This window comes from Buteo buteo, chromosome 2 (assembly GCF_964188355.1).
Source record: "Buteo buteo chromosome 2, bButBut1.hap1.1, whole genome shotgun sequence".
NCBI classification, from domain to species: domain Eukaryota; kingdom Metazoa; phylum Chordata; class Aves; order Accipitriformes; family Accipitridae; genus Buteo; species Buteo buteo.
This window is the reverse complement of record NC_134172.1, coordinates 5,749,689-5,767,201: the sequence shown is the minus strand read 5'-3', so window position 1 is coordinate 5,767,201 and position 17,513 is coordinate 5,749,689. Positions and strand designations below refer to the sequence as shown.

The 17,513-nt window shown below is 40.8% G+C and overlaps 1 protein-coding gene across 3 annotated transcripts in view; it reads right to left on the bottom strand.

Annotated features, from left to right (window-relative positions):
* Window positions 1-4,913: 4,913 nt before the first annotated feature.
* Window positions 4,914-17,513, bottom strand: part of CTDSPL (CTD small phosphatase like) — an 86,354-nt gene continuing 73,754 nt past the window's right edge. For all 3 annotated transcript variants that reach the window (XM_075044453.1, XM_075044471.1, XM_075044463.1), the window contains 3 exons: window positions 15,174-15,266; window positions 13,356-13,541; window positions 4,914-11,434 (listed from right to left, as the gene is read on the bottom strand). In XM_075044453.1, coding sequence (XP_074900554.1) covers window positions 11,309-11,434; window positions 13,356-13,541; window positions 15,174-15,266 — 405 coding nt within the window. In that variant the 3' untranslated portion in view covers window positions 4,914-11,308. The remainder of the gene's footprint in view (window positions 11,435-13,355; window positions 13,542-15,173; window positions 15,267-17,513) is intronic.

Here is a 17,513-nt window from a genome sequence, read left to right as displayed (position 1 = left end):
TTCCATTGGTGTGGAGCTGAGGAGTGCCTGTGCCCCAACAGCATCCAAGCAACAGAAATGATTCAAAGAGAAACAGGATCTCGGGGAGATCAGAGCCACTTTTAACATCAAGTCATTAACTGGAGCTGACCTTTTCCCTGGCACAGGGTATATATCACTGTAAAGGTTGGGAGATGCCTCTCAAGGAATTTTTCTCCTTTTAATTTAAATTCTCCGTATTGGCTGGGTTACATTAACTGAGTTGCACCTTTATTCTGCATCTCGTGGGGAATGCGTATTCGCAGATAATCTGATTTTTGCAGCACAGAGAACGTCTTTGTTTTGCTAACAGAGATGCAGGCGTTCCTTGCAGTAGGGTCCCATTAGCTCCAGCACCCCCAGGGCCCTGTGAAGCTGGAGGCTGCCCACGATGGGCAAAGCTGTCACCTAGAAAAGCCAGGAATTTGGCCCAGGCATGGATCCCAGCCTGGGATTTAACTTTCAAGGCAGCCTCCCCCTCACCACAGGAAGGCAGGAAAACCTGTGGTGCTTATTTAAATCCACAAGAATGACCTTTTTCACTCTTTGCAAGGGCAGCTTATATTAATAAACACACTGATTTGAGGCTGGAGCTGTGCCTTGTCGAAATATTTGGATGGCTGTAAGAGGATGAATGAACCTTCAGGTTAAACACAAGCAATTCACCCCATGGTGCATCATGTTCCCGGTGAAGCCAGATGGGGTTTGCTTCTCCCATACGTGTCTGGAAACACCCATCAGCATCTCTTGGCCCCATGTTGTCTCATTGGTGAACACTCATCTTCCCTTCTAGTAACGCTGTTTCTCTACTCAAATGGCAATATGTGCAAAATAAAAAGATTCTAACTGAACGAGAAGAGCGGTTTTGCTCCCCAGAATTAATGAGGAGCAGGATTGCAAGGGGTTTAGTGACCTCCAATCCAGATGTTTTGCAGTTGGAGAAGTAAAACAACGAATGCTCAGGGAAAGCAGGGGCAAAAGAGGGGGGAACAACTGAGCCAGAAGCGTGTCCAAGATAAGCTGGAGGGTTCGTAGCAGAGCTGGGGGTGATACCCTGGTTGGATGAATCCTCATCGGCTGCTGGAGCGGCCGAGCCCTCCTCCTTCACCAGGACAGGTGACCACCCCATTCCTGGGGACAGCCTGCCAGGAGGTGGAAGACACGTGGGAGTCATAGAATCAAAGAACAGCCCAGGTTGGAAGGGATGTTGAAAGATCATCTGGTCCAAACTTTCACAGGAAGGGGAGCCTAGATGAGGTTATCTAGCACCCCGTCCAAACTCATCTTGAAAACCTCCAGCGATGGGACTCCACCATGTCCCTGGGGAGGTTGTTCCAGTGATTGACTGTTCTCACTGTAAAATATTTCTTTTGTCAAGATAAAACCTCTCCCGGTGCAACTTGTACCCGTTGTCCCTTGTCTTCTCCATGACTTCTTGTAAAGAGAGAGCCTCTGTCCTCTTTGTAGACACCTTTTAAGTACTGGAATGCTGTGATGAGGTCCCCCTGAGCCTTCTCTTCTCCAGGGAGGAAAGACCTAACTCCTTCAGTCTTCCCTCAGAGGGCAGGTTCTCCAGGTGGGAAGCAGCACGCAACCGAACGCACAATGAGAGCAGAAAGCCAGGGAGATGGGCTGCGAGGGAGGCTTATGGGTTGCAAAACCAACCTTCTTGCAGCGAACAAGAGCGTGTGCTGGGCACGTGAAACCAGACAACGTGCTAACTGCTGGCAGAGAAAGACCTGGGGGTGTTGGTCGACAGCCGGCTGAACATGACCAGCAGTGTGCCCAGGTGGCCAAGAAGGCCAACGGCATCCTGGCTTGTATCAGAAACAGTGTGGCCAGCAGGAGCAGGGAGGTGATCGTCCTCCTGTCACTGGGCACTGGTGAGGCCGCACCTTGAGTCCTGCGTTCAGTTTTGGGCCCCTCACTGCAGGAAAGACATGGAGGTGCTGGAGTGTGTCCAGAGAAGGGCAACCAAGCTGGTGAGGGGTCTGGAGCACAAGTCTGATGAGGAGCGGCTGAGGGAACTGGGGCTGTTCAGCCTGGAGAAAAGGAGGCTGAGGGGAGAACTGATCGCTCTACAACTACCTGAAAGGAGGGTGTAACGAGGTGGGGGTCAGTCTCTTCTCCTAAGTAACAAGCGATAGGACAAGAGAAGATGGCCTCAAGTTGCGGCAGGGGAGGTTTGGATTGGATATTAGGAAAAAAATTCTTTACTGAAAGGGTTGTCAAGCATTGGAACAGGCTGCCCAGGGAAGCGGTGGAGTCACCACCCCTGGAGATACTCAAAAAGCGCGCAGACACGGCACTTCAGGACGTGGTTTAGTGGGCATGGCGGCGTTGAGTTGACGGTTGGACTCGATGATCTTAGAGACCTTTTCCAAACTCAATGATTTGATTTGATTTCAGGGGGAGACGCAGCAGACCCCCCAGCAGACGCTGCCTTTCCGGCCCGGCCGCCGTCCCCCCTCGCCCCCGCGCTGGCTCCGGTCTCGGCCGCGCCACGGGCATCGCGCACGGCTCAGCGCGCTCGCGCCGGCGGGGAATCGGAACAGACGCGGGAGCGATGCCTCGTTACACACCTGCCAGCTTGGCACCCGACTTATTTCTTCTTTTTTTTTTTTTTCCCCCGCCTCCTGGAGACTTAACATTTGTCCACGGTTCTCGTGATGTACGTCAGCCAAATCCCAAACAATTTAAAATGTTGTTGCTTTAAAAAAAAAAAAAAATAAAAAAAAAAAAAAAGGAGAAGAAAAAGGTCAGCAGCAAAGCTTTTTGAAGAAACAAGGTTTACACACTAGGGCAAGGTGTAACAACTCAACTATTTGAGAGATACCAATTTCTCTATTTTTTTATGTGCTTATCATACAATTCTGCATTTTTATGGAAGAAATAAAAAATCAGTAACTAAAATTATCATGAGTGCTTACCTGCCCTGCATTCAGTGGTGAAGACACCCGTTCCTTTTGCAAAGGAAACTCAGCATTCATTGGGCAAATGAAGAAATTTCCTCTGAAATACTAAGAGATATTTTTAACTGGAGGAAGACGTTATCCGTGGACCTGTGGAGCGCAACCCTAGCAGGAGATTCAGATAGCAAAGTTCTGGTGATGCTTTTACTCGAGATAATATCTTTTAAATTTCCTTTACGGCGCCTTTAAAAGCCAATGCTGCACAGCTGCACCATCTCGTGGTGTGACCAAGCCCTGCATGGCCCGAGCCTTTAAAACCCTCTCCATTTTCATAAAATTTTGATCACAGATGTATAAAAGCCAAGTACACTCCCTGCCAGACCATGCCACAGCTTGGCCCACCACAGTTCAGTGCCACAAAGTCACCCCAGACCTCCCCCAGCTCCCATCCTTTCTGCCTACTCATCCTCTTCTCCGGGATGCAGGAGTCCAACCATTTTCCAACTGCAACCATCACCATCCCAACTATTTGCCTGTACCCCTCCAGTTATTATTTCAAGATCTGTTCAGCAGATTAAGAGATCAGGCCAGTGAACTACTATTCATCTGAACCTGCCTTAACTGAATTACTAAGGTGTGTTACAGAGGGTTCAGACGACATCAAGGCTCCACGCGCTATTTAGAGAAAACATCGAAAGGAAAATTAAGGGTCACGGAGCTACCTGGCCCCGTGATGCAGAGCCAAGGGCAGGAACCTGGACGTGCTCAGTCTTACCTTTACTCTTACACAGCACGTGGCCCCACTAAGCTAGAAATGGGCAAAAATCTTCCTCTCTTCTCACAAACACATTTGCTCATGAAGGAACAAAGTGGCACAAGACACCAGATATTATGCCCCAAAACTTCAGGTACATAAAAACACGTATGAATTTTACACGTATCTACGGTTCTCAACCTCTCGCAGTATGGCACGTAGTAACCAGGTGATTAGTTAGAGACTAGGACATAAAAATCTGAAGAACATTTATAAGATGATTTTCCTATTAAAAACGCACACAAAAATATGTCAGGCTCTCATATTTCTGTGGGCTAACCTGCTAGCGCGTGCTTAACTTACACCAAACTTCTTTAGCATGATACTTAAGACGCTACTGCCTGAAGACCCAACTCTGAGACGTTTGTCAGTCGAAAGGCAGCTTCACATGGTCACCTTGAACCAATTCAAGTAAAAGGCAGCTCCCCCAGTTCTCTCCAGTTTGCTTAGAGTATAAATGTTGTTTGAGCATAGACTGGTCGTCACTGGTTAACCCAAGACCAGTGTCAGGTCACCTGCTCAAAATCACCACTGCTGGATGTACTCGCGACAGGCACCGCCAAGTGCAACAGAGACAGACGCCGCTGCAGCCTGGAAGAAAATGCAGCGACGTGCCTCCTGATCCGCTCCCAGGTTCCCGTTTATCCGTGCAAACCAAGGGCAGCCAGGTGGGGAATCAACTGTCTGCTTCAGGGGGTGCCCTGAACGCAACGTAAGGGATGCTGCACGCAGGAACTAAACCAGGGTCATATAGGAATCCCCACCAGTCTGCACCATCTGTTTTCTCCCACCACCTTATTCCCCTCCCAGAATCCAGAATCTTGCTCCTTTCTCATCTCCAGCTTGTGTACAGGCTTCAGTGGCTTTGGAAGCAGCAAGATTGTTTAATTCAAATCTCAGCAGGTTAACAGAAAAAGAGTGGGAACTGAACCTACCTGCCAAATATGCTGCTAGAGGAAGAAGCCCTTGATGCTTAGCAGTCATGGCTTTAATCTTTATTAAAGCCCAGCAAGTCCAAAGAGTTGGGACAGGAATGGAATGAGGAGAACCTTCTATAAAGTCTTTGCTTCCCCCCCCCAGTATTTCCCCCAAGGAGAATGGCATGCAGAGCGAGAGGGGGAGTTCTGGGGGCAGACCTCAACTATATGCATTATCAGACATGAAGAGGATGAAAAAAATAACACAGATAGTTTATTGTCAAACTGAATCAAAGCATGAAAAAAAACCCCCACAAAGTTACACTGTAAAGAAATTTGGTTTTCATCACAAAAGCTCGTTAAAATCCAACAAAGAAAACAACCCATTGTCAAGCCAGTAACTTCAACAACCCTCAGACTCTTCCGAGTGCAACATTTACTGAAAAGCTGGGAATTCAGAGGTGCTGTACATTGCATTGGTATGAACAAAACGATCAACCCTCATTATCTAGAAGAACGGTGGTTCTCAGAGGGGCTGACATGTTTCTGGCTTAACGGTGACTCCTCTGTTCGCCTTCAAGTAGCAACAGCCTTGTCCTAGCTGGAGTCCAGCCCGAGACGATGGCTAAGGCTGACGGGGGCCAGCTGCATTTCATTTCTTTGTCCAGCATTTTCCTGCAATTTACATCCCAATCAAATGTGTCTGCATCACTAAATTAAAAGGCGGTTGCAAAATTAAACGATGCCAGTTGCACAGAGAAGACCGGTGGGACGTATGATTGCAGCACAGGGTCCAGCAAGGTCCAGGGGATACAGCTAAGCTGACAGAGCCATCACCTCAAAAATTCAGTTTGCTGCTGATTTAAGCAATGACCAAATCTAACCTTTTTAAATTGCTGTTTGGGAAGGTGTCTAGTTGCAGATGCAGACTTACTTTACTGAATCAAATCGATCTCTATTAAGTCCAAGATGTTAGTGTATGTCCTGTGCTTCAGAAAAGCTGATTAACGAGGCATTAGGCAATTACAGGACAACCTGCTCCTCAGTGCAGCTCCCTTTGAAACAGCACTTGAGAAGCCTTTAAACAAAACGCGCCTGGAAGCTTTTCAAGTTTGAGTTTGCCAACCTGTCCAAACCAATATATTACCCAAAGATCATTTATTTTCCAGTAGCTCCAGCAGAACCAACAGAGGAGTCCAGGAGAACTTTGCCTGGTCTCCTGCCAGCAGAGCTGGGTTGGTAGGAAGTCTGGATGGCGAAAGTCGTTTGCCAGGAAAACTGCTGGAGACTGCAGGATCCCCTGGAGCTGCAGCCCACCTGGAAGAGCCCTTTCCCATCTTGCAGGGAATTCCAGAGCAGTTGGCTTTCCTTCTGAGTCAGAACACAATAAAAAGGGGGAAAAAAAAAAAATTGGAAGGCATATACGTATAGAGACTATCGTATATTCAGTTTTGCAGACACTTGGTTTCAATCAGTCAGGATAGAACAACAGTATTGTTCTCAACACTGTAAATGAGCTGTTTTATTAATCTGAAATACTTGTTTTACTGAGTGAAAGGCATCTTTATCCTAAGTAGCAGCTAAGGAGACTGGTAAAACTAAAAAAAAACCAACCCAACTAAAACAACCACCACCAAAAAACAACCTTAAACAAAAAAAATCAAAAAACCCAACCTACCAGTACAAATTAAAGGCAGTCTAGGTCATTCCAACTGATCACAGGAATAACTAAAAAATATTTTTAATTGCAACTAATGTGCTAACTTGAGCCAGCTGCTTATTCTAACAGGCCTGAGGTTTTCTGCTCACAAAGCACTAATAATATGTGCCTTTTCCTAGAAAGGAAGGCTCTGCCTAAGTCTTACTGTGTCAGATAAAAAGTCCCAAAATAGACTTTCCAACCAAATAAGTGTTTTATTCAGATATTCACTTGGATATGGCAGTGATGTTAAGAACAGCTATTCAAGTAGCTGAAGTAAGCCCTTCAAAAGAAGTCACACAGCTTTGAGACTTGAACAAATTATTGTATGATCTCATCCAAGAGATCTAAATAGCTGGAACATCTGCCAGAGTCACCACCAATTTACTTAGCAGAGTTCATCAGTAGTTCATCAGCTCTGTTTGCACAAGCAGGTGCCAGGGCAGTCAATAAGGAGTCCTATACATGACTTAAAAAGAGGAGACGGGGAGGAGGGTGGAACAGAGAAGGGTGATTTTACTATCTAACATGGAAGTGCATTAGCAGGAGTAAAGTCCCTGTCAAGTTAGGGCAGTGACTATTACTGAAGGAGAAGTGCAGAAATTCTTTTTCCCAGAGAAGTATTACATGCACAAGTAACTATATGGTTAAAATTTTTTATTTGTGACAGTAAAGAAACCATTCAATACCTGATTGACAACACTTCTCTCTCCTGAAAACACTCATATGGTATCTGTAGTGTTTCTCAAGTATCGCTGGATTGTTCATTGCATTAAAGTGTAAACAGCTCCATTATTAGAAAAAAAAAAAGAAAAAAGAAAGAAACATTGCCATTGCTTACTCCTCTGTTACGAAGTTCCCAACAGATCTTTAACAAGAAAGTAAGTCAGCTGGATTTTTACAATATAATGTGAAACAGAAAACTGACAGCTGGTTTTGCATAGTTAGCCCAGAGATTTTCAAGCAATTGCCCCACACAAGTCTCACCTGCCCTGCTCGCCCCACAAAGGCAAAACATCACAGCACCTTGGAAATCAGAGGCACAAACTTGTTTCTGTTTTACAAATAGGGCTGTGCGGTACTGTGTTTTATTAGTTTAAAAAGAATCTGTAAAACATAGGATTATGTGTTTGTAAATTATATAGCTACAGATTTTTTTACACTGAAATTTCAAAAGCTGCAACATCAGTACACACCAGTGTCATTTAGATACTTTATTGTCCCCAACCAGTCTAATCAAAATCATGCTGTGATAAAGTGATTGCATACACTGATAACCAAATCTCTCCAGGTGTTGAGTTTCTTCCATGTATAACTTTGCTGTTTAAAAAAGATTAAAGGGCAAAACAAATAGACAAATTATTCTTCCAAAGCTACCTAAATGAACACAGCAATATTGTACATTTGCTACGATCTTCCATTCAAAACCTGCCACGCTTCCTGGTGGTTAACAAGTATTCTGCGCACAGCCCTAGTTTACAAATGGCAATTTAATCGTAACACTTCAGTTGAATTTCAAGAATCTAAGGCATTCTGCCTTACAGCTTAATTTAAAAATACCTATACAGGCAAAAAACCTTTTTTAACCCGACATAAAAAGGACAACAGAACTTCAGGCCAGGCAGCATTTCTTTAGCTGAACAGAATGACCAATGGGAGAAGACTTTTTAATACTTCTATAATATCCAGAAATAGAATTGAAAACCAGGGTTTATAACAGCCCTGGTGACCTGCATGCATTAACTGCACTTCAAAATATGCAAGAGATTTAGGAAACAAGTATTTTTTCCTATTTTAACTTTTAAAATCTTGTATTTAAAATACAATCAAATACCCGTATTGCAAATTTTACAAACATTCCACTCATTATCTGACTTTATGGACAGAACTATATTGCTTTGTTAAAATCTAGAAACTCTAAATATATAGCGTATGTATATTCACACAAACTTAACACTTGAAATTTCAAGTACAATGATAGTGTCAAAATAAACAACTACGACAGTTTGATCCCTTTGGCCAAATCTGAATACCCAGGGAAGTCCAAACCTGACTGCAGAGTGCTCCAAGTTTTATTTCAATGAGAATGAGTTAAAAAAAATTTTTTTCATCAGAAGTTATAGAAAATACTCTTAAGATACTAGCAAAGATCAAAAATGTTGCTAAGTTTTTCACCTTTGTATTATCACCACGTGTCACTTTAGTGCTGTACTAAGTTAAAATATTTTTTCTTTCTTTTTTTTAAATTTGTGGATTTCAGGAGCCAAAATAAACAATACAGAACATGTATGGTTGTACGGAACATCATCAGAACCATTCTTCCAGAAGCTGGTGCAGAAGTTCAGTTGTCCATTATATGCGGATTTTAAAACAATACAAGACACTTTAATAATCAACATTCATTCACAGACTTAAGGCAACTGGTTCATGAAATCGCTGCTTTCATAAATGCAAACTAATGACATGGTTTGTCTCACATACAACAGGTCACAACCGTTAAATGGCAATGTCTCGGTGGGGTTATTTATTGTCTAATTGAAAGATTGTTTGGTCTAATGCTAGTGAGAAAGTCTTTGAATTTTTTCAGCCACTCCTATCATACCTGCACAACTAACTACAACCTGAATACTTCCCTGCAAACTGTATTTGAAGCCTAGAAGCTACAAACACAGTTGAAAATACTGCTCAGAGAACAACTTTTTGGCAGCTTACAGTTTCATTACTCTGAAGTCAAATATGAAATTAAACAATCTTAAACTGAAAGTAAACGTTAATGGACTAACCAGAATCCATACGTCCTTTTTTTTTCATTTTTTAAACAACATAGGTTGTTTGCCTTTTTTTTTTTTTTAAATTTGACAGTTTTGTCTTTTGTTGTGGCACAGAATTATACAGTACTAAGGTAATGCCAACCAGTAAGAAAACAAAACGGTGATGCCGTACAGACTCATGAGCGTCATGGGACTGCCTCCAACATCCCTCGCTACAAGACAGAGCAAGCAGCTGGAGCACAGCTGCACTGCAAGGGGGCAAGTCATCTCTCAGTTTTATACTGCACCTACGACAATCTACTCACTGCCTGTGTAGGCTGGCCTGCCCTTCTATGAATGAATTTGTTAAGCTGCTTCACCAATGCGTTAGACAAGGATGACAATCCAAGTCCATTGCAATTATTTTTTCGAAGTTGTCAAGACTTTTTGAGAAAAACAGAAAAGGCAAAGGGGATCTACTATTCAGGATTTAGCACTAGGTTAATTAGAAGCACCAACAACTCCATTTAGTTTTCTCTGATGACAGCCAAACATAGCTGTGATTTTTACATTTGCAGACTTACGGTGTGGGTAATAATGAAAAGGTGACACTGGAAAGGGGAAAAAACCCAACAAACCCTGTGCCTTGTTCTTCAAAGACTTAAAATATTTAAAAGTTATTTGTTTAAAACGGCACCTATGACACTACAGAAGATGCTAAGCAGGTTCTCAGATTCAGAGATGAGACTTACTCAACTCCAAAGCCGGAGGACCAATTTTAGTCTAGGCTAGTAACTTCTGCCCTTCCAGCAAGACTCGATAAAGGTCCTAATCTGTACATTACACCCTGGGGAAGAAGAAATACAAATCAGAGATGTGGGAAAAATACTTTTTTCATTTTTATACACCAAAGAAAGGAGAGGGCTTCATCCCAATTGAAGAAAAATAATTAGAAAAAATAAAGTCCTTTACAGGTCACCTTTAACTGAGTTCTCTGGTATATCAAGATACCATAGGATTAATACCTAGGGGTGGGCTATGAAGCCTACATTTTATTTATTGCCCAAGTTTGCAGCTTACAGAACATGTTTCATAGCACAGGCACAGTGGCAAAAACAGTATAACAGCCGATGGTCAACTCCATTTGGTGAGTATACAGTAGCAGCAATGAAAAGAAAAAAAGTACTCCAAACAGCTCAATACAGATCCAGCTTACCCAGATGGGTTTTTTAAAGAAAAGAATCTTAAACTAATAAATAGATCTCCTCCCCATTCTCCCAAGATAATGGTTTTCCAAAAAATAAGAGGCATGGCAGTTGTGCGTAAGCAGAGACAATAGAACTTCATCTGTCTAGAATAAAAGGTGCTTTAGATCTATCAGCCACCTTACTTTCTCAATTCCATCATTCCGTAATACTCAAACAACTGCAGATATGTTCAAAACTGTGCCCAAAATTGTATCAGTGAAACAACCATGTAATTAACCCAAATCACCCCTCCCACAAACGCTTAAACCTTCTGAGCATGACAAAATGTAATACAACTTAATGTCATTGTGGAGACAGAAACCCAGCATCTTTGTTTCAACTTTTTCCTTTGTTATATATTACAGTGCTCTATAAAATTTTTCCTTTTTCCTTTTAAAGCATTTAGACAATACAAGACTAAAAGATGTCTGGAAATACGTCTTATACAAAAATGAATTTTTATCTTAAAATAACATTCAAAAAGGCACTTCATTCTGTAAGAAAAAATTCAGAGTCAGGTCAACTGCTCTAAGCAGGGGGGTAAAATTGTCTGCATAGTGGGAGGGGAAGAAAGGGAGAGAAATTCAACTGCTGAAATACAAGCTTCTTTTTTGGCATGTTTTAAGAAAAGCTGATCCAGTAAAAGATGTCCATTTATGAAATTCATCAAAAGAGTCCCATTTAAAATAGCTTCTTTTTTTTTCTTTTTTTTTTTTTTTTTCTTTTTTCCTTTAAAAAAGTAGTCTGAACACATGACCTTAGGAGTCAGGCTTCTGAAGGCTTAATAGCATCACTCATGATTGTCCTTCGTGTCCAATGTAACAGGAAGATCAAGAGTAGCACTTCTGACAGGGGTGACCTCCCCAAAGCTTACATTTGAAAGAGCTGAAAAAGATGGAGACAGCCTCTAGCAACTGCAATCTAGTAGCAGAAGTCAGTCAAAGTTAAGGGCTACCTGTTGCAGAGTTTATGAAGCATACTGTAAACTTCTTCCTCTTTGCTTAGTCCTTCAAAGAAAGGAATAAGATCTAGCAGCTCTGTGTCTGTCATGTCATCAAACCAGGACTGCACAGGCACCTGAAACAAAGCAACCAACAAATACTAAGACGACTTCATGATGTGAAGAACATGCAAGTTTTGCTTATGTAAATGTCATGTAATACTCACTGCCATCACGGTAAGGCAAATTGCTAGTTGTTAGCATTCAAGCAGAGTACCACGTTCAAGTCCGCATTTTCTATTATGCAACATCAATCCCAAATCCAACTATAAAACATTTGACATGCAGCTGACCTTCTCCTACAGGTAACCTACATGACCAACACCGGGCAGCTCAATTTGCTCTGCCTCCTTGATATTCAGAATAGACTGGAAGAAACATACAGGTTATGAAGATGTACTGACACTTTATTTATGGGCAAGTCTTTTTTTCCCCTCTAAGTATTATCAGTGTGAGTCACTAAACACAGGCATGCAGCAACAACCCTTTCTGGCATGAGGTTGCAGAGCAAATATTTAAACAGCGAGTACAGAACAGTTCTCTGATTAAAATATAAGACCTTGAGAGCAGGTTCAGAAAATAATGCATATAATAACATAATAACACTTCTTAAATATGTGGGCTGGGTTTAGGGAAGGAGTTTTGTGTATCTTCACTATGGAAGTATACTGAGGTCTTTTAAAGACTATCTTGGATCTCGTTACAAGCTCTGGTTTCTGCAGAGACTCGAATATCAGTTAGCTAGCAGCACTTTTCTATACATGATTAAACCACTCTGACAAGGCCCTTAATTTCATCTCCCAAATTTCTACAGCTCATTATTTTCCTGGCACTGAATTCCGAGATACCAAATGATGATCTGGATCAGGTTTTTAATTTTAACCATGAACATAAATTAGAGCTACAGCTCCTGGTTATTATAAATAGCAACTTTAAACCATGTGTGGCACCAACCAGAAAAATGTTTTCACCCAATCAGTTAGAGCATTGCAGTATTGAGATGTGAATTTAAAAGCTGAATGCTGCAAGATAAATGGCTCATGTCAAAAAAAAACCCCAAAAAACCTAAACATGCTATCCTGGAGAGGCAGGACCATGCAAAACAGCGTCCCTAATAAAAATTTCCTACATTAATTTTAACAGCTCACAAAAAAGGCAGCCTAAAAACATCAAAGAAAACATTGCACAGCCTGATTGTTTAAAAGTCAGTAGATCTAAGGGGAGTTCCAGCTTGCTATCCTGGCAGCTACAAAACAGATGCGAGCACCTGTACTGATTGCAGCAATGGATGGAGCAATTCCATCGTAGCTACTGGAGCCAATACGAAACACACAGTGAAAATGCGCATTGCTCCTAATTATTCTCCCTTGAAGTACTGTTGCTTGGCTTTTATCCTTATTCCTAAAACCTGGTGAACTTGTTGACCAACATTTCTAATTGTGAAGTGAGTTATCACAAAAATACTTAGAAGGAGAAGCATAACAACACAATAGGATCTTGATTTTTTTTCTTCCCCTTAGCCATGAATACAGAACTCAGATAGTAACCAGTAAAGCATTAATTATCTTGTCTAATAAAATATTTTCATTCACACAATGAAAAAAGATGGAGTACCAAAAACAGTTCAAGTAAACCACCCTTTCTGTAATCACCACTCCAAAGAACAGAAACTGTGCTGGAGGGCAGCTTTACTTTTTAGAGCTAGGTTAGTTATGCAGGTTCTACACCACTCGGTATTTCTCAAAACTGATGGACTTCATGCCAAAAGCTAAAACTGAAAGCAGATGAACGGTTACGACTATGACACGTTGTCAAGATCAGTTTGCCCTAGTCCTTCATCATTTAGCAGTGAATACCCAAACCTAACTGCAGTCTAAGAAAACACAGAAACTAATGCTAGTTAACGTTCTGAAAGGCTATTTTCTGAAAGAGAAAGTCTGGGCAAGGACCAGAAAAATAAAGTTACACTTGAGTACTTTGAATACTAAGAATACTTACTGCATTTTCAGGATGGAAGATGTAAGATGCAGGAGAATTATCTACTATAATAACTTTACTCAGCTCACGTCCCAGTCGACTCAGATCCTTCACATAATTTCCTCGGTGGAAAACACAGGATTCTCTAAAGAGCCTTGCCCTGAACACACCCCAGCGATCCAGTAAGTCAGCTACTGGGTCTGCGTACTTAAAAATACAAGTCAGAAACATGAAGTTAGCAATGTGCAGATAAGGCTACTTCACAGAACTATACAAAGAAGGGACCCCAAATAATTTCAGATAAAATGCCCTTTCTTCATTTTCTTCCCTGCTCCTTGTTAATTAACTTACATGCCTGCAAACCTGAAGTAATTAACAGATAACACAAAAGTAGGATGGTTATCTTTCTATGGAAGGCTAACTTGCACTCTAATGTTTTCTGTGATTTATCGATTACATTTTATTCTTAGGGCCAACTTATAGTTACCCTAGGAGTTACCTAGAAGTTGATGGATCCAGGGATCTCACCTAACATTACCATAAAACCAGCCACTGCTAACAGAAAATCTATATGAAGCCATTTCCACAGCTGATTCATTTCCATGTGCCTCTGAAGATAAACTGCAATAAACGCATCTGAGCTCAATGTAGCTTTTTCAAATGATGCCCTTGGAGTGACTGGGTCAGCGAGAATCTTAAGATTACCAAACTGCATAATTGGGCCATAAAAGATCAGACAAAGATGTTATTAGGAAAAATACCCATGTACAATACTGGGAAATTCTTATTTTATATATAAGATGATACTTTAAGTGAGGCACAGCTTAGAATCCAACAATTGATATAAACTGTCCAAGGAAAAGTATCCAAATAAACTAGAACATGAAATAACCATGTACTTGGAAATGGTAGCTGTAATTTATTTTTGCAGGATAGGAGTTACCATTTTCCTATATTTTAAACTGAGAAATGAAACTGATGTTGAAATCAATCATCCTTTGACTATGAAAACTGCTAGACATTTAAGTGCAGTATGTTCCATTATTTAGGATTTTCACAATGTGACTGAACAGAACTTGGTAAACAGAGCGCAGGGAAGAATCCTCTAAGAGGGCACTAGTGCAGATCAAACAGGGTCCTGTCCCCTTCCACCATCTCTACCCTAGGTTGAAGTAAAAGCTTACTATGCTAGAGTATTATTTAGAAATAATCAATGTAATTTTACAAACAAGACACCACAAATACAGTACATTGAAAGAAGTGAAGAATTTAAGATGTCTACTACTGTAATGTCTACCACAAAACTACCTACGAGGTACTACTGCTACTGGAGACCAGAGGGCACAAAATATTCCTGTTGACGTTTCAAGCTTTACAAAACGTCTAATTTTCTAACTCCAGATTGCAACTGCACCTTGACAGAACAAACATGTTCCCAATTTTCAGATGCAGTAAATTTCTGAATCGCTGGCTGATCACGTTGATAGCGTTAAATACAGTGTATTTTATTTCATGCCCAGCTTTAATATACAGCTTTACTTGCACGCTATTTGTTCTAATTTCTCACTATAACCATGGTAACTTGTAAGCCTTTCATATTGGCATTATGAGCAATGCATGGAGGCTACATTATGAGACAAGCCCATATGTGATGGTGTTACCATGGAAACACTTACCCACACACTAGCAGACAAAGTACACACTGTCAGACAAAGAAGCAGAAAAGAAGGGGAAAAATTAAGATAGTACCAACTGTGGAAATAATTATCCATAGAAAACCCAACCAAAAGTCCACTGACCAGCACTGTAAGGGCTAACGAGATGAAGAGAGGAACAAACCTTGGCTAGACTGGCTGTGAAGAGTACACATTCAAAAAGCTCTCCCATCCTCTGAAGAAACTCATCCACATGTGGTCGTTTCAATACATAAACCTGGAATGATAATGACTATTTAGGTTTAAATGGTATTTAAGGTAACAGGGAAAGAAAAAAAAAAAACAAACCCCAAACGCTCCTGTAATCCTAACGCTTGAAGAAATAAAAGTTAACATGGAAACAGTTCAAACGAAATACTGAAGAGAGAAAAAAAAAGTATACAAGATAAAAGTAGACATCCAATAATGAGAAATTTGAATGCATGGGCTGCCAAGACCCATGCTGATTATGCAATTGCAAATACTGTGCATCATCTGGAGAGATGCTTCTTGAAAAATCTCATTAAAGGCAAAGAGAGACAGTAGGGCTTCTCAAGAAGTGAGGATTCAGATCTCTTAACCGAAATGATTTTGGTGCTGGTGTCTTCAGTCCTGAAGAGCTTCACAGAAGGAATAAATCTGATGAAACCTCTATGATGACAGGAATTGCACAACAGGAAACTGTTTTCTTCCTGTGGCTAATTCTTTCATTTTTTAAATTCCAGGCGCTAAGCACCATATCTTACTACAGATAGTTATCAGTCATCTGGATCTGCACACAGTTTTCACCAAAAATCTTCATAGCACCATGCAAAATGTCTAGCAAATGCTGCTTTCAAAATCTGGTGGCAAAGTCTACAGCATCTTCTACCGTGACCTTGCATAAAGATGGCAAATACTCAGGATCTCTCTCCTCTTGAGCAGCTTGGTTTCAGCAATGCTATATCGCCTGCTTGCACTGACAACCATACAGGCAAGCTTGGCTGCCTACTGTCAACAACCTGATTAATAGGTATTAGAGCCTCCTTGCCTCTCTTTTCAGAGCGAGGAAGATGATTTGCATTCACAGAAAATACCGAGATAAGATAACTGCTGCTCAGAAAGCTTACAAGTAGTTCATAATATACTGTGAAGCTGAAGAGGGGAGTCTGCTTGAAAAATATTTTTCTATCTTGTTTGCACTTAGATTAAAAGTTTGAGAGTAAATACTGGCAGCACTTTATCTTCTTCATTTGGCAAATAATCCTTAATTCTGGTAAAATTCAAGCGGAACAGTCTGGCATGTAACTGAATTCAGGAAGAACTGCAAGACTGATGCAATTTCAGGAATTTGTTTGATATATAGAACTAGATTAATTGTATGTATTTTTCTAGATTCATATTAATAAGGAAGTAAAAAACATAAGGCACCCAGAGAAAAAGCCTGAAGGAGAAAAATACGGAAATGGCAGCTTGAACTGAAGTGTAACAATTAAAGCCTTTAGCAAAAGAAGAAAAACAGTTGCATAATAGGGACTTGAAATTGAAAACCTAAATCTGAAAGCAAAGTTTTATTAAAAACATGTATGATGGAGCTATACCTTAATGACCAAAGCAGAAATGTTAATTACTTTTCCACTTCAGCTCATATCATGAATACATGATCTGCTTTAAGTTATTTCTATGAAGTTTAACTAAACTATCTCTGGCCCCTCAAATTCAAGCAATACATTCAAACTTTGATACAGATAACAATTTGTAACCCAGATTTATTTTTTATTTTTTTTTAAACAACCACGGCAGCACTTAACCAATCAATTAAATAAATGTGATATCTTATGAATTAAAGACAGTTCACAGATGTACTTCAACACCACTCTGTTTCCACAAAACTACAGCAAAGTTTCCCGTATTACACTAGGCATAAACCAATTTCCTATCCTACAAAAATGTAGTTAGTTTTTCACTTAAATCTTAATACGTGAAGTTGTTCCGTAGCATTTCCTTTCCAAATTATATCTTCAAATTTTTAAAGACACAGGTCAAAAGACAGTTGCAGTCCCTCTGCGTCTGGGTATGCAGAAAGAGACTATCCCACTTGCCAGTTATAAGAGGAAAGATAGCAGGATGCAAGTTACTCCTTAACTCTACAGTTCATAAGAAGTTTTTAATTCTTTAGCCTTAAATTATACTCCTACACTTATTTTTGAGGGCACAAAAGGGACGCCCCAAAGTCTTAAATTCATTCTTGGATAATTAGTGATGGAATCTAGTATTAGTTTCCCTTTTAAAACCTAGTGTTTTCAGCCACAGCAAAGGAAGTCTCCTCTTCACTCTCAATCCCTATCTATGCCTGTGTCGGTCAAGTATTTCCACTTGGAATGTAATTACAAACTCCAAGCCAAGGATATGAACTTTGCTGCTTGCAACATAACCCACCTCCTCCATAAAGAGAGCGTACAGTAAATCAACCCAGTAGCTACAGACTGAGAGCTGCTTAACCACA